Source organism: Ranitomeya variabilis, chromosome 4 (genome assembly GCF_051348905.1).
Source record: "Ranitomeya variabilis isolate aRanVar5 chromosome 4, aRanVar5.hap1, whole genome shotgun sequence".
Lineage (NCBI taxonomy): Eukaryota > Metazoa > Chordata > Amphibia > Anura > Dendrobatidae > Ranitomeya > Ranitomeya variabilis.
Window position 1 is genome coordinate 18,811,255 of NC_135235.1, and position 18,508 is coordinate 18,829,762.

Genomic DNA, 18,508 nt, shown 5'->3' on the forward strand with positions numbered 1-18,508 from the left:
ACTTTATTTGTTGCTATCAAACAACTTACACGGTGAGCTATAACTTCAGTATGATTTCAATATCCCTTAACAGGTTGGTGAGACCACAAGGAAAATCAGGCACAATGTTACACACTCTGTTTTCTGTGGCACAAAATCACAGAGATGACACACACGCAGGACTGTCACTCAAGCACTAATGTCAATATTAATCTCCCACCTAATTTATTTATTTTTTTTTCTCAGGGAGACTTTAGAAACCAAATAATATTAAAAAAAAAAAAAAAAAAAGGCTTTCTATGGCCCACAATTAGAGAGAGAGAGGTGGCACAACCAGGAGTCAAGACTGGCGCACAAGCTGAAAGGGCAATATTACTCTCCCACTGTTTTTTATGTTTTTTTTGTTTTTTTCAGGGAGACTTTAGAAACCAAATAATATTAAAAAAACCAAAAAAAAAAAAAGGCTTTCTATGGCCCACTGAATGAGAGGGAGAGAGGTGGCACACCCAGGAGTCAAGACTGGCACACAAGCTGAAAGGGCAATATTACTCTCCCACTGTTTTTTTATGTATTTTTTGTTTTTTCAGGGAGACTTTAGAAACCCAATAATATTTAAAAAAAAAAATAAATAGGCTTTCTATGGCCCACTGAATGAGAGGGAGAGAGGTGACACACCCAGGAGTCAAGACTGGCACACAAGCTGAAAGGGCAATATTACTCTCCCACTGTTTTTTTATGTATTTTTTGTTTTTTCAGGGAGACTTTAGAAACCCAATAATATTTAAAAAAAAAAATAAATAGGCTTTCTATGGCCCACTGAATGAGAGGGAGAGAGGTGACACACCCAGGAGTCAAGACTGGCACACAAGCTGAAAGGGCAATATTACTCTCCCACTGTTTTTTTAGGTTTTTTTTTTTTTTTCAGGGAGAATTAGAAACCAAATAATATTAAAAAAAAAAAAAAAATAGGCTTTCTATGGCCCACTGAATGAAAGGGAGAGAGGTGGCACACCCAGGAGTCAAGACTGGCACACAAGCTGAAAGGGCAATATTACTCTCCCACTGTTTTTTTATGTATTTTTTGTTTTTTCAGGGAGACTTTAGAAACCCAATAATATTTAAAAAAAAAAATAAATAGGCTTTCTATGGCCCACTGAATGAGAGGGAGAGAGGTGGCACACCCAGGAGTCAAGACTGGCACACAAGCTGAAAGGGCAATATTACTCTCCCACTGTTTTTTTAGGTTTTTTTTTTTTTTTCAGGGAGAATTAGAAACCAAATAATATTAAAAAAAAAAAAAATAGGCTTTCTATGGCCCACTGAATGAAAGGGAGAGAGGTGGCACACCCAGGAGTCAAGACTGGCACACAAGCTGAAAGGGCAATATTACTCTCCCACTGTTTTTTTATGTATTTTTTGTTTTTTCAGGGAGACTTTAGAAACCCAATAATATTTAAAAAAAAAAATAAATAGGCTTTCTATGGCCCACTGAATGAGAGGGAGAGAGGTGGCACACCCAGGAGTCAAGACTGGCACACAAGCTGAAAGGGCAATATTACTCTCCCACTGTTTTTTTAGGTTTTTTTTTTTTTTCAGGGAGACTTTAGAAACCAAATAATATTAAAAAAAAAAAAAAAAAAAAAAAAATAGGCTTGCTATAGCCCACTGAATGAGAGATAGCACACACAGCAGTGGCACACAAGCCCTGACTGAGGCCAATATTTTTCTCCCACTGATTGATGTAGTGTTTTTGTGTTGAGGTAGAATTTAGAACACAAATCACGGAAAAAATAAATAGGCTTTCTATGGCCCACTGAATGAAAGGGAGAGAGGTGGCACACCCAGGAGTCAAGACTGGCACACAAGCTGAAAGGGCAATATTACTCTCCCACTGTTTTTTTATGTATTTTTTGTTTTTTCAGGGAGACTTTAGAAACCCAATAATATTTAAAAAAAAAAAAAAGGCTTTCTATGGCCCACAATTAGAGAGAGAGAGGTGGCACAACCAGGAGTCAAGACTGGCGCACAAGCTGAAAGGGCAATATTACTCTCCCACTGTTTTTTATGTTTTTTTTGTTTTTTTCAGGGAGACTTTAGAAACCAAATAATATTAAAAAAACCAAAAAAAAAAAAGGCTTTCTATGGCCCACTGAATGAGAGGGAGAGAGGTGGCACACCCAGGAGTCAAGACTGGCACACAAGCTGAAAGGGCAATATTACTCTCCCACTGTTTTTTTATGTATTTTTTGTTTTTTTCAGGGAGACTTTAGAAACCCAATAATATTTAAAAAAAAAAATAAATAGGCTTTCTATGGCCCACTGAATGAGAGGGAGAGAGGTGGCACACCCAGGAGTCAAGACTGGCACACAAGCTGAAAGGGCAATATTACTCTCCCACTGTTTTTTTAGGTTTTTTTTTTTTTTCAGGGAGACTTTTGAAACCAAATAATATTAAAAAAAAAAAAAAAAAAAAAATATAGGCTTGCTATAGCCCACTGAATGAGAGATAGCGCACACACAGCAGTGGCACACAAGCCCTGACTGAGGCCAATATTTTTCTCCCACTGATTGATGTAGTGTTTCTGTGTTGAGGTAGATTTTAGAACACAAATCACGGAAAAAATAAATAGGCTTTCTATGGCCCACTCAGTGAGAGATGGCACACACAGGGATGGCACTGTAGCAGAAATGCCAATCTTAATCTCCCACAAAAAACAAACAAAAAAAAAAAAAAAACTGTCCTACAATTACTATCTCCCTGCAGTAATGTAAGCCAGGTATGGCAGGCAGCAATAGGAGTGGACTGATGCACAAATTAAATAAAAAGTGTGGACAAACAAAAAAGATAGCTGTGCAGAAAGGAAGGAACAAGAGGATATGTGCTTTGAAAAAAGCAGTTGGTTTCCACAGTGGCGTACACACAGCAATACAGCTATCACGGAGCCTTCTAGGGCAGCCCAATGAGCTACAGCGCTGAGGGGAAAAAAAAAAAAAAATAGCTTCCACTGTTCCTGCACACCGAAGGTGGTGTTGGACAGTGGAAATCGCTGCAGCACAAGCGGTTTGGTGGTTAGTGGACCCTGCCTAACGCTCTCCCTGCTTCTGATGAAGCGGCAGCAACCTGTCCCTAAGCTCAGATCAGCAGCAGTAAGATGGCGGTCGGCGGGAACGCCCCTTTATAGCCCCTGTGACGCCGCAGACAGCAAGCCAATCACTGCAATGCCCTTCTCTAAGATGGTGGGGACCAGGATCTATGTCATCACGCTGCCCACACTCTGCGTTCACCTTCATTGGCTGAGAAATGGCGCTTTTCGCGTCATTGAAACGCGACTTTGGCGCGAAAGTCGCGTACCGCATGGCCGACAAGCACAGGGGTCGGATCGGGTTTCATGAGACGCCGACTTAGCCAAAAGTCGGCGACTTTTGAAAATGATCGACCCGTTTCGCTCAACCCTAGTCACCAGTTCTGGCACTTAGCCTCACTCTTCCCACTTGCCCTGGTGCGGTGGCAAGTGGCATAATAGTTGTGGAGTTAATCTCACCTGTTTTATGGCCACAGACATCAAGCCCACAGGTTAGTAATGGAGAGGTCTATAAGACACCCCCATTACTGACCCCATTGTCAAATGTAATAGAGACAGAGATAAAGTTCTTTATTTAAAATAAAAACTCCCTGACCCTCTTTCCACCTATTCCTAAAAAATAAAAAAGCCAAGTTATATTCACCTGTCTGTCTAGAATCCATTAATGACCATGTCCCACAAGGATCTGGATGGTTTGGTGAGCGGTAACATAACATTAGTGATGCGACCTCTCACCACGCCAGTTAGATCACACTGAGCAGAGCGTGAGAAGCTTTGCCTGTGACCAGCGGTAACCTTGATGACATCATCGCCGGTCACACGCAGCTGCGTCCTCACGCTCTGCTCAGTGTGAGCCGGCTGGCGTGGTGAGAACTCGCATCACTGATGTGACAGCTCACCAAACCATCCGGAACATTGTGGGACATCGTCACTAATGGATTATCGACAGAGAGGTTAGTATAACTTTGCTTTTTTATTATTATTATTATTATTATTATTATTATTATTACTTTTGTGAAATAAATGGCTAAAATAAGGTCAGGGATTTTTTTATTTACTTTGCAACCTGTGACATCCTGTGACAGTCTCAAATGTTTCCAAATGAGTGTGGTTTTCTTTTCAAAGTCACAAGTCATTCATTCTCCATAGACTTTAATGCAAGTTGCAAATAGCATGTGACAAGTTGAAAGTGACATGTGGCTTGTTGCTTCTTCGCTGCTTTTTTTTTTAGTAAAATCAGAGCTCTAAAACACTTTTCTGAGAATTACTGTCATAGAGCAAATGGCACCATTTAACCCTATCATAAAAAAAGCTTTTATTAAGGTTCTGTTACTGCAGTGCAACTCAGAAGAATGAATTCATAGTCACACTGACTCTGCAGGGCCAATTACCTCCCTACTCATCATCACACTGACTCCGCAGGTTCAGCACCACCTTATTCACCTTCACATTGACTCCGTATGTTCAGCACCTTCCTATTCTCCTTATTCAGCATCACACTAACTCTGCAGGTTCAGCCCCTCTTTATTCATTTACACACTGACTCTGAATGTTAATCACCTCCCTATTCTCAATATTTACTGTCACACTGACTCTGCAGGTTAAAAACCTCCCTATACCCTCTGCAGGGCCAGAACTTCCTTAAGGTACCTTCACATGAAACGACGCTGCAGCGATAGCGACAACGATGCCGATCGCTGCAGCGTCGCTGTTTGATCGCTGGAGAGCTGTCACACAGACCGCTCTCCAGCAACCAACGATGCCGAGGTCCCCGGGTAACCAGGGTAAACATCGGGTTACTAAGCGCAGGGCCGCGCTTAGTAACCCGATGTTTACCCTGGTTACCGGTGTAAAATGTAAAAAAAACAAACAGCACATACTTACATTCGCGTCCCCCGGCGTCTGCTTCCTGCACTGACTGACTGACTGAGCGCCGTCAGTAGCAGGGCACAGCGGTGACGTCACCGCTGTGCTGTGCTTTCACTTTCACTTTGCGGCGCTCAGTCAGTGTGGGAAGCAGACGGCGGGGGATGCGAATGTGAGTATGTACTGTTTGTTTTTTTTACATTTTACACTGGTAACCAGGGTAAACATCGGGTTACTAAGCGCGGCCCTGCGCTTAGTAACCCGATGTTTACCCTGGTTACCAGTGTAAAATATCGCTGGTATCGTTGCTTTTGCTGTCAAACACAACGATACACGGCGATCGGACGACCAAATAAAGTTCTGAACTTTATTCAGCGACCAGCGACATCACAGCAGGATCCTGATCGCTGCTGCGTGTCAAACACAACGATATCGCTAGCCAGGACGCTGCAACGTCACGGATCGCTAGCGATATCGTTACAAAGTCGTTTCGTGTGAAGGTACCTTTATTCACCTTCATACTGACTCTGCAGGTTCCGTACTTCCCTATTCAATATCACACTGAATCTGCACATCTTGGCACCTCCCTGTTTGCCTTCTCACTGACTCTGCAGGGTCAGCACTTCCTTATTTACCTTTATACTGACTCTAAATCTGCCCCCTATGTACAAGAATATAACTACTATAATACTGCCCCTATGTGCAAGAATATAACTAATATAATTCTGCCCCCTATGTACAAGAATATAACTACTATAATACTGCCCCTATGTACAAGAATATATCTACTATAATACTGCTCCTATGTACAAGAATATAACTACTATAATAATGCCCCTATGTACAAGAATATAACTACTATAATACTGCTCCTATGTACAAGAATATAACTACTATAATACTGCTCCTATGTACAGGAATATAAGTACTATAATACTGCTCCTACGTACAAGAATATAACTACTATAATACTGCCCCTACGTACAAGAATATAACTACTATAATACTGCCCCTATGTACAAGAATATAACTACTATAATGCTGTCACTATGTACAAGAATATAACTACTATAATACTGCCCCTATGTACAAGAATATAACTACTATAATACTGCCCATATGTACAGGAATATAACTACTATAATACTGCTCCTATGTACAAGAATATAATTACTATAATACTGCCCCCTATGTACAAGAATATAACTACTATAATACTGCCCCTATGTATAAGAATATAACTAATATAATACTGCTCCTATGTACAAGAATATAACTACTATAATACTGCTCCTATATGCAAGAATAGAACTACTATAATACTGTCCCTATGTATAAGAATGTAACTAATATAATACTGCTCCTATGTACAAGAATATAACTACTATAATACTGCTCCTATATGCAAGAATATAACTACTATAATACTGCCCCTATGTACAAGAATATATCTACTATAATAATGCCCCTATGTACAAGAATATAACTACTATAATAATGCCCCTATGTACAAGAATATAACTACTATAATACTGCTCCTATGTACAAGAATATAACTACTATAATACTGCTCCTATGTACAGGAATATAAGTACTATAATACTGCTCCTACGTACAAGAATATAACTACTATAATACTGCCCCTACGTACAAGAATATAACTACTATAATACTGCCCCTATGTACAAGAATATAACTACTATAATGCTGTCACTATGTACAAGAATATAACTACTATAATACTGCCCCTATGTACAAGAATATAACTACTATAATACTGCCCCTACGTACAAGAATATAACTACTATAATACTGCCCCTATATACAAGAATATAAGTACTATAATACTGCCCCTATATACAAGAATATAACTACTATAATACTGCCCCTACGTACAAGAATATAACTACTATAATACTGCCCCTATATACAAGAATATAACTACTATAATACTGCCCCTATGTACAAGAATATAACTACTATAATGCTGTCACTATGTACAAGAATATAGCTACTATAATACTGCCCCTACGTACAAGAATATAACTACTATAATACTGCCCCTATATACAAGATTATAACTACTATAATACTGCCCCTATATACAAGAATATAACTACTATAATACTGCCCCTACGTACAAGAATATAACTACTATAATACTGCCCCTATATACAAGAATATAACTACTATAATACTGCCCCTATATACAAGAATATAACTACTATAATACTGCCCCTACGTACAAGAATATAACTACTATAATACTGCCCCTATATACAAGAATATAACTACTATAATACTGCCCCTATGTACAAGAATATAACTACTATAATACTGCACCCAATGTACAAGAATATAACTACTATAATACTGCCCCTACGTACAAGAATATAACTACTATAATACTGCCCCTATGTACAGGAATATAACTACTATAATACTGCCCCTATGTACAAGAATATAACTACTATAATACTGCTCCTATGTACAAGAATATAACTACTATAATACTGCCCCTATATACAAGAATATAACTACTATAATACTGCCCCCTATGTACAAGAATATAACTACTATAATACTGCCTCTATGTACAAGAATATAACTACTATAATACTGCTCCTATGTACAAGAATATAACTACTATAATACTGCCTCTATGTACAAGAATATAACTACTATAATACTGCCCCTATGTACAAGAATATAACTACTATAATACTGCCCCTATGTACAAGAATATAACTACTATAATACTGCTCCTATGTACAAGAATATAACTACTATAATACTGCTCCTACGTACAAGAATATAACTACTATAATACTGCCCCTATATACAAGAATATAAGTACTATAATACTGCCCCTATATACAAGAATATAACTACTATAATACTGCCCCTACGTACAAGAATATAACTACTATAATACTGCCCCTATATACAAGAATATAACTACTATAATACTGCCCCTATGTACAAGAATATAACTACTATAATGCTGTCACTATGTACAAGAATATAGCTACTATAATACTGCCCCTACGTACAAGAATATAACTACTATAATACTGCCCCTATATACAAGAATATAACTACTATAATACTGCCCCTATATACAAGAATATAACTACTATAATACTGCCCCTACGTACAAGAATATAACTACTATAATACTGCCCCTATATACAAGAATATAACTACTATAATACTGCCCCTATATACAAGAATATAACTACTATAATACTGCCCCTACGTACAAGAATATAACTACTATAATACTGCCCCTATATACAAGAATATAACTACTATAATACTGCCCCTATGTACAAGAATATAACTACTATAATACTGCACCCAATGTACAAGAATATAACTACTATAATACTGCCCCTACGTACAAGAATATAACCACTATAATACTGCCCCTATGTACAGGAATATAACTACTATAATACTGCCCCTATGTACAAGAATATAACTACTATAATACTGCTCCTATGTACAAGAATATAACTACTATAATACTGCCCCTATATACAAGAATATAACTACTATAATACTGCCCCCTATGTACAAGAATATAACTACTATAATACTGCCTCTATGTACAAGAATATAACTACTATAATACTGCTCCTATGTACAAGAATATAACTACTATAATACTGCTCCTATGTACAAGAATATAACTACTATAATACTGCTCCTATGTACAAGAATATAACTACTATAATACTGCCCCTATATACAAGAATATAACTACTATAATACTGCCCCTACGTACAAGAATATAACTACTATAATACTGCCCCTATATACAAGAATATAACTACTATAATACTGCCCCTATATACAAGAATATAACTACTATAATACTGCCCCTACGTACAAGAATATAACTACTATAATACTGCCCCTATATACAAGAATATAACTACTATAATACTGCCCCTATATACAAGAATATAACTACTATAATACTGCCCCTACGTACAAGAATATAACTACTATAATACTGCCCCTATATACAAGAATATAACTACTATAATACTGCCCCTATGTACAAGAATATAACTACTATAATACTGCACCCAATGTACAAGAATATAACTACTATAATACTGCCCCTACGTACAAGAATATAACTACTATAATACTGCCCCTATGTACAGGAATATAACTACTATAATACTGCCCCTATGTACAAGAATATAACTACTATAATACTGCTCCTATGTACAAGAATATAACTACTATAATACTGCCCCTATATACAAGAATATAACTACTATAATACTGCCCCCTATGTACAAGAATATAACTACTATAATACTGCCTCTATGTACAAGAATATAACTACTATAATACTGCTCCTATGTACAAGAATATAACTACTATAATACTGCTCCTATGTACAAGAATATAACTACTATAATACTGCCTCTATGTACAAGAATATAACTACTATAATACTGCCCCTATGTACAATAATATAACTACTATAATACTGCTCCTATGTACAGGAATATAACTACTATAATACTGCCCCTATGTACAAGAATATAACTACTATAATACTGCTCCTATGTACAAGAATATAACTACTATAATACTGCCCCCTATGTACAAGAATATAACTACTATAACACGTGTTCCTATTGACCGCAGTGTGAATATAATCCAGTGGAATGCTTTATATTCTGAGTTTTTCATCTATAGAATAATGTGCAAGTCAATTATGTTTTCTGATTTCTCAGCTCCTTGAACACATTTTCGGTAACACTTTCGCTGGTTGTAATTTCCTTGTGCTTTTGGTTTCAGGTCGACAGACTACGGGACGACTTATGAGAAGTTGAATGATAAAGTCGGATTAAAGACCATTCTGAGCTATCTTTATGTCTGCCCTACAAACAAGCGTAAGGTGAGAATATCCCTTAAATATCCCGTTATTTAGGGTGACTTTGCTTGAATAACCTTCTCTGCTCACAGAGTCTATTACTGTTGACACAAACCTTATGACTGCAGGGAAAAAACAGGCTGTAGAAAAAAACAAATGGAGGTGGAAGTAATTCTCCGTGCGCCCAGCCACTGCTGATGGAACGGCTCGTTAAGGTTTCGGAAGCGGTGCCATAAATAGATGTTTCCGGAGGTTTACGCATTTACTCTGACACTCTATTACCGGGAAAATGGCCCTTTAGGTTTTCCTTTTGATGAAAATGTTACTTTGTTTCTTCTTTTATTCTTCTTGCAGTTTCCTTAATATTAGTTCGATGATACGAGCCTCGCTCCACTTCTGATTGGTTTTGATACTAAATCTCCAGTTTCTGATTGTTACTACCTCGGATTTTCATGTTTTGTGATACTTAGTTTACATTTAAAGACTTTGTTATACTGTATCAAAAATCTAAGCCCCCGATTAGTTAAGACTGAGCGTATTAATGAAGGGTCCGCTGGAGTAAGAAGTGCCAAATTCATTAATATGCCATGTGCCACCGCCAGAAATGTTGTTCCAGTCCTGTCTTAATTTTGCCACTTTTGTGGCTCAGATTGTGCCAATTTTCTCGCTTGATTGGTCACACCCTGCCTCGCTCAATTTTTGCAATCTTTTCAAAAGTGATGGCGCTGGCCGAGAGTCTGGTGTAAAAGCAGCAAAAGTTGCAAAATTTTTGCGTTTCTTTAATTTGGAGGAAAAATTAGAAACAACTCAAGTTGTTTTATGCTAATTTTCTAGCGAAAAACGACATAACGAATCCACGCCTAAGAATCTAAAAGGAAACTAACGTCAAGTAGAGTAGCTGCCACTGTCAGTCCAGATTTCGGCTCGGGTAAGAATTGACTTTAAAGGAGTTTTCTCATCATCATAAATGGGTAAAATTGCAGAGTGTTTATAATAGTGTAATAAAAGCAACTTTGCAATCTACCGCTTATTAAAAGTTCTTTCCTTTCTCAAAAACAAAGTTCTAAATTCTAAAGTTTTCTTCCCGTTGTCTAAGTTACCGGCCACTTTTGCAGTCTGGCAGTGGTGGCCGGTCTCCTCGCCAAGGCGTGCATTGCATACACAGTTTTTGCTATACAGCTTGTAAGTAATGATATGAAGTTGCCTGGATCTGCTAGCAACTTTGGACGACGCACATTTTGGGCAGCGGTGTGACAATATTGGTGGTCCCAGTATGGTTTGTCAATCAGGAGCACCCAGCCTCAGCCCGAGGATGGGGAGCGACGCACTTCTGAAAAACACTCACGAGAACAACTCTTTAAACAGCAATAGAAGCGGTAAAAAAAATTGATGAAATGAAGCCCATAGTGTATCCACAGTGGCCAGATATTAGGGATCAAAGGTCCAGGTGGTGGGATTCCTCTATAAAGGAGGGGAACGCCATGTTGTCTAATTTCAAAATGACTCGTATAAGAACTGTAATATCTTTCTGAAAGAAGGAAACTTGTAAATATTTTTAAAACTTAGCTTTTAATTAAGCCATATAAAAAGCTCCATTTAAGAACCAGTAGACAGTACAAAGAAGGAGGTCACAGACCTATGCGTTTCCACAGAGTGTCTTAATATTTTACAAACAGCCCCCCCCAAAAAAAAACAGGTATTCACACAATATATAACACACAAAATAAAAATAATAAAATAAATAACAATGAAATTCTATATATGTAAAAAAAAGATAGCTATTGACGAATCAGATCCTGTCTCAAATTTAACCCCTTAGGGGATCTAGTTTCCAACATAAAAATCCAAAATGCCTCTCTATTGAGTAACTTACATTTGTTACCTCCCCCCCATTAGGGTTTGTAAACTTTTTTGATCCCCATGAATTTTAAACCAGAGACATCTCCGCCATGGAACCGGCAGAAGTGTTTAGATTATCCTTCCAATCTGTTGGGGATCTCCTATGAGTGGTGGCATATCATTAACAGGCATGTAAAATGTTGCCCCCATTAACGAGCAGAACCCCCTTCCCGTGTCTGACAACTCACAGATAGTGTCTAACTAAAAAAAAAAATAAGAATATTAGCTACTTTTTTTATCATCATATTAATATGTCGGGGACTCCCAATTTCCTCAAAATGTGACCACATTTCCTTGGTGATTTTTATAATTTTTTTTTATTATTTTTTTTTTTTACTAAATTTGAAATGATTTTTGGGATTGGAACATTTCAAGTTACTTTAGCTAACATTCTGCAGAGTGTAATAATATATGACCACTTATAATGGGGATTTAGGGTACATTTGGATCATATGGAATCCTTAGGGGTTCCGAGTCACACAGTCATGTATCCATTTGAAGTCTTCCCTAACTTTTGAGGATTTTTTTGCATTTTCTTATGAAAATGTGATCACCACAAAAAGTTTTGACTTGGAAGCTCCCCAAATCCTTCTTGGTGATCTGGTTATGACAATTAAAGCTGGTGCAGGTGCAACTTTAATTTACCTCTAGAATGGCCAAAGAAATGTAGCAACAATCTTTATCTTTCTTTACCGCCACCCTGCGCTGTACAAGCACGTTGCCACTAGACCCTCAACCACGATACCAACCTTACTGGTGCATCACGACCTTTCTTACTGGTAATGGGGAGGTATTTCTGGTGCAGGGGCTTCAAGGATAAAATGTCACCACCATTGAAAGCCGACGTCCTTGATCTCCTTGATCTGTGTGGAATGACCTCCATCACAAACGTGCACTTCGCCAAAAAAAAAAAAAAAAAAAAAAGGAAAAATCAGCTTTACCTTTTATTGCTGAACGTTGTGTCCTCCAGCGAAGAAAAAGCCAACAGTATAAAAGGACGCTAAAAGCAAATAAATTAAAGCAGAAGCCTCTGAAGCTGCAGAGTCAATCAACAAGGAGGAAATATAAAGAGCAACATTTATTATAAAGATGAGAACATCTGACAGCGAACGTCTGCCTCCGGGTGTAAAGAGCGAAAACGCATCTCCGTAAATTCTCCATGTATCGGTCTGCTAGAGAAAAACACATATCTGTCACCATGATACATAGGACAATATCCGGCCAATACCTGTCTGTTCATACTGTCAATATTTATCCATTTAGATACAATTGTATCGACCTGTGACATTCAAATTAAGAGAAACTTTATCGGCAATTAGGGGATCGGAGACCTGGAATCTAGGTATCTATTACATAACTGATGTCTATCTATTGGATATCCTTCTACTATTTATCTACCTCTCGATTCAGTCTCCTATTTAGTGGACAAGGAGCAGGAACCCAATCATGGATTTTACCTAAAGATCTAATCCAACCATTATCCAGTCCTTGCCTTAAAAAAATATCATTATAGAGTCTGGCAAGTTTATTTGGGATAGGCCAATAATGAGTAATGGACTTTCCAAAAGTCAAAGAGTGTGGTACAGGGGTCCTGACTTCTTGCATTGGCACAGCTGCTTCTCCATAAGGGCCACTGTACCTGGTGCTGATGCTTAGTCTCATACAAGTCCTGGAGACCCCATTAAGGAAAAATAACATCCATACGCTATTAATGTTACATATCAGTCATCAAAGTGCAGAGAAATCAGTTTGTTTCTAACAAAAAATAAAAATTAAATGCTGCTTTGGATGGGACTAGAGTAGAAGGAAAGATGTATCTGGAGAGTAAATAAGTGAAGCGAAGTGTCTGCGAAGTATCAAAACGTGTCGGTAGCATCAACCTGTGAATGTCAACCAGAAATGTCTTAAGAAAAATTTCTGAATGCAGCTTTGGATGTGACCAGAGCATAGGGTAAGATGTATTTGGCGAGCAAATACAGTACAGACCAAAAGTTTGGACACACCTTCTCATTTAAAGATTTTTCTGTATTTTCATGACTATGAAAATTGTACATTCACACTGAAGGCATCAAAACTATGAATTAACACATGTGGAATTATATACTTAACAAAAAAGTGTGAAACAACTGAAAATATGTCTTATATTCTAGGTTCTTCAAAGTAGCCACCTTTTGCTTTGATGCCTGCTTTGCACACTCTTGGCATTCTCTTGATGAGCTTCAAGAGGTAGTCACCGGGAATGGTCTTCCAACAATCTTGAAGGAGTTCCCAGAGATGCTTCGCACTTGTTGGCTCTTTTGCCTTCACTCTGCTGTCCAGCTCACCCCAAACCATCTCGACTGGGTTCAGGTCTGGTGACTGTGGAGGCCAGGTCATCTGGCGTAGCACCCCATCACTCTCTTTCTTGGTCAAATAGCCCTTACACAGCCTGGAGGTGTGTTTGGGGTCATTGTCCTGTTGAAAAATAAATGATGGTCCAACTAAACGCAAACCGGATGGAATAGCATGCCGCTGCAAGATGCTGTGGTAGCCATGCTGGTTCAGTATGCCTGCAATTTTGAATAAATCCCCAACAGTGTCACCAGCAAAGCCCCCCCACACCATCACACCTCCTCCTCCATGCTTCATGGTGGGAACCAGGCATGTAGAGTCCATCCATTCACCTTTTCTGCATTGCACAAAGACACGGTGGTTGGAACCAAAGATCTCAGATTTGGACTCATCAGACCAAAGCACAGATTTCCACTGGTCTAATGTCCATTCCTTGTGTTCTTTAGCCCAAACACGTCTCTTCTGCTTGTTGCCTGTCCTTAGCAGTGGTTTCCTAGCAGCTCTTTTACCATGAAGGCCTGCTGCACAATGTCTCCTCTTAACAGTTGTTATAGAGATGTGTCTGCTGCTAGAACTCTGTGTGGCATTGACCTGGTCTCTAATCTGAGCTGCTGTTAACCTGCGATTTCTGAGGCTGGTGACTCGGATAAACAGATCCTCAGAAGCAGATGTGACTCTTGGTCTTCCTTTCCTGGGGCGGTCCTCATGTGAGCCAGTTTCTTTGTAGCGCTTGATGGTTTTTGCTCTTGGGGACACTTTCAAAGTTTTCCCAATTTTTTGGACTGACTGACCTTCATTTCTTAAAGTAATGATGGCCACTCATTTTTCTTTACTTAGCTGCTTTTGGTCCCAACCCCATTTATTAGGCAAGAAATCCCACTTATTAAACCTGACAGGGCAGAACTGTGAAGTGAAAACCATTCCCGGTGACTACCTCTTGAAGCTCATCAAGAGAATGCCAAGAGTGTGCAAAGCAGTCATCAAAACAAAAGGTGGCTACTTTAAGGAACCTAGAATATAAGACATAATTTCAGCTGTTTCACACTTTTTTGTTAAGCATATAATTCCACGTGTGTTAATTCATAGTTTTGATGCCTTCAGTGTGATTGTACAATTTTCATAGTCATGAAAATACAGAAAAATCTTTAAATGAGAAGGTGTGTCCAAACTTTTGGTCTGTACTGTAAGTGACGTAAAAGTAACTGAACATTAACCTGTGAATGTCGTTCATAAATGCAGATAAACTAGTGTTTTCTCAAGATAAAAATGTAAATTGCAGCTCTGGATGTGACTAGAGCATATAGGGTAAGCTGTGTCTGGATAGTTTAAGTAAAGGAAAGTAACTCAACATTTTACCTAAGATTAACTTGTGAATGTTGTTCAGATATGCGGATAAACTAGTGTTTTCTTAAGCAAAACATCTGAATGCAGCTTTAGATGTGGCTAGAGCATAGGGTAGGATGTGCTTGGCTACTAGTTAATAAGTGAAGTAAAAGTAACTGAACAATCTGTGTAACGTAGGTTAATGTTCCTAATGTTGTGAAGTGTGGCTCAAAGATGCAGATAAAGTAGAGTTTCCATAAGAATTTTTTTTAATGCAGCTCTTGATGTGACCAGAGCATAGCGTAAGATGTGTCTGGAGAGTAAATATAGAGTAGTTATAAGTAACTGAACATTCTATGTAAAATTAACCTGTGAAGAGTCCTAGAAAAATCCAGATAAATTAGTGTTTATTTCATAAAAAATGTTGAATGCAGCTCTGGATGTGACTAGAGCATAGATTAAGATGTGTCTGGAGAGTAGTAAATAAGTGAAGCAAAGTAACTGAACATTTTACGTAACATTAATTACCGGTGAATGTCACTCAAAAATTCAGATAAATTAGTGTCTTCATAGGGAATAAAAATCTAATAACAGCTTTGGTTGTGACTAGAGTAAAATGCGAGATGTATCTGAGAAGTAAATAAGTAAAGCTAAGTAAGTTTACGTTTTAGTTTTTCTTCTCTAGGTCTTTGCGCTCCGTAACCTTTAATGCAGAAATGTCAGCGTCCGCCTCTGTTCTCCTGCACATTTAGTGACGATGGCGCCGAGGACGACACTTTTATTCTCTGTAAATCACCATTTTCAGCCTCATTGCCAGCGGACGAGGACAATTAAGCCCAGAGATGTGTCGGCACGGCGGGATGACCACGCAGCGCCATTGTTTTCGCGCGGCGTCTCTCAGATGTGCAGATGAATGGACCTATAAAGGTCGTCTCTAAAATGCCGCTTGACAGCGAAATTCCAAACTTCACTTCAAAATGCAGCATGACAGGAGAGCGAGCGTCCCGCAAATGTTACATCCTGCAATAATCCAATCACGCCGGGCGATCGGCCATTAGCGCGGAGCGCGGCTGATCCTCAGACCGAAAGGTCACATCATCACAATGGAGGGGGGAGGAGAGATTTATTTTTTTTGTAAATGGTGAATGTTAAGCAGAATCTCGTTATTCTGGGAATTATTGGATTAAGTGGCACCACAAATACTAATGACACGCGGGGAATGTCGTGGCTTATTCACAGGTAGCGATGGCGCAGCGCTCAGTGGCTCGTGTACCATTTACTGTGTAAACTTAAAGGGTCTTTAGCAGGTCAAGATCGTTCCACTTGATAAGCTCAGATGCATTGCTCAACCTTGCAATGGCCGAGCCAGTGGCGTAACTAGAGTGCCATGGGCCCTGGCCCAAAATTTGGGCCTGGGCCCCACCTCCATGTTGGTCAGATGCAGCATTCTAGATCTTATAAAGATATATGTGCAATAGTGTCCCCATACTGGCACTTTCAGTAATAACATCTTCCATCCTGTGTCCCTTCCTGGTATAATGTCCCCTATCCTAGTGTAATGTCCTCCATCCTGGGCTCCTTCCTGGTATAATGTCCCCTATCCTAGTGTAATGTCCTCCATCCTGGGCTCCTTCCTGCTCTAATGTCCTCCATCCTGGGCCCCTTCCTGGTATAATGGCCCCTGTTCTGGTATAATATCCTCCATCCTGGGCCCCTTCCTGGTATAATGTCCCCTATGCTGGTATAATATCCTCAATCCTGGGCCCCTTCCTGGTATAATGTCCCCTATTCTGGTATAATATCCTCCATCCTGGGCCCCTTCATGGTATAATGTCCCCTATGCTGGTGTAATGTCCTCCATCCTGGGCTCTTTCCTGGTATAATGTCCCCTGTTCTACGCCCCTTCCTGGTATAATGTCCCCTATCCTGATGTAGTGTCCTCCATCATGGTTTCCTTCCTGGTATAATGTCCCCTATCCTGGTGTAATGTCCTCCATCCTGGGCTCCTTCCTGGTGTAATGTCCTCCATCCGGTGCCCTTTCCTGGTATAATGTCCTCCATCCGGAACCCCTTCCTGGTATAATGTCCCCTATCCTGTTATATTGTCCTCCATCCTGAGCCCCTTCCTGGTATAATGTCCCCAATCCTGGTATAATGTCCTCCATCCTGAGCCCCTTCCTGGTATAATGTCCCCTATCCTGTTATATTGTCCTCCATCCTGAACCCCTTCCTGGTATAATGTCCCCAATCCTGGTATAATGTCCTCCATCCTGAGCCCCTTCCTGGTATAATGTCCCCTATCCTGTTATATTGTCCTCCATCCTGAGCCCCTTCCTGGTATAATGTCCCCAATCCTGGTATAATGTCCTCCATCCTGAGCCCCTTCCTGGTATAATGTCCCCTATCCTGGTGTAATGTCCTCCATCCTGAGCCCCTTCCTGGTATAATGTCCCCTATCCTGGTGTATTGTCCTCCATCCTGAGCCCATACCTGGTATAATGTCCTCTATCTTGGTGTAATGTCCTCCATCCTGAGCCCCTTCCTGGTATATTGTCCTCTATCCTGGTGTAATGTCCTCCATCCTGAGCCCATACCTGGTATAATGTCCCCTATCTTGGTGTAATGTCCTCCATCCTTGGCTCCTTCCTGATATAATGTTCGCTATCCTGGTATAATGTCCTCCATCCTGAGTCCCTTCCTGGTATAATGTTCTCCATCCTGGGCTCCTTCCTGGTATAATGTCCCCTATCCTGCTGTAATGTCTGTTCTGTTTTCCAAAAAATACAAATAATGAAACAATTCTTCTTCTCACCTTCCTCTGTTCCCACAATGTGCAGTGTCCTCTTCTGTAGCCGGTAGCTGACGTCAGTGTGTCGGCACGGGCAATTCATGAGGTTGCTGGCATTCGCCTCTTGTGACTGACACATCGACGTCAACTGCTGACGATGTCAAAAAAGGACTCGTATAAATTAGATACAGGAAAGATACATATCTTGGTACCGTGTTAGCCAGTAGATAGAAAAATATTTAGAATTGAGAGTCCTCAGTGGTTGATACCTTTTAATGGCTAACTGAAAAGATGGTAACAAATTGCAGCTTTCGAGACTACACAGGTCCCTTCATC

At 39.4% G+C, this 18,508-nt stretch overlaps 1 protein-coding gene across 3 annotated transcripts in view; it reads left to right on the forward strand.

Moving 5' to 3' along the window:
• The window catches only part of SORCS1 (sortilin related VPS10 domain containing receptor 1), a 702,133-nt gene that overhangs the window by 338,479 nt on the left and 345,146 nt on the right, over window positions 1-18,508 (forward strand). For all 3 annotated transcript variants that reach the window (XM_077258071.1, XM_077258072.1, XM_077258073.1), the window contains exon 3: window positions 9,756-9,855. In XM_077258071.1, the coding sequence (XP_077114186.1) occupies window positions 9,756-9,855 (100 nt within the window). The remainder of the gene's footprint in view (window positions 1-9,755; window positions 9,856-18,508) is intronic.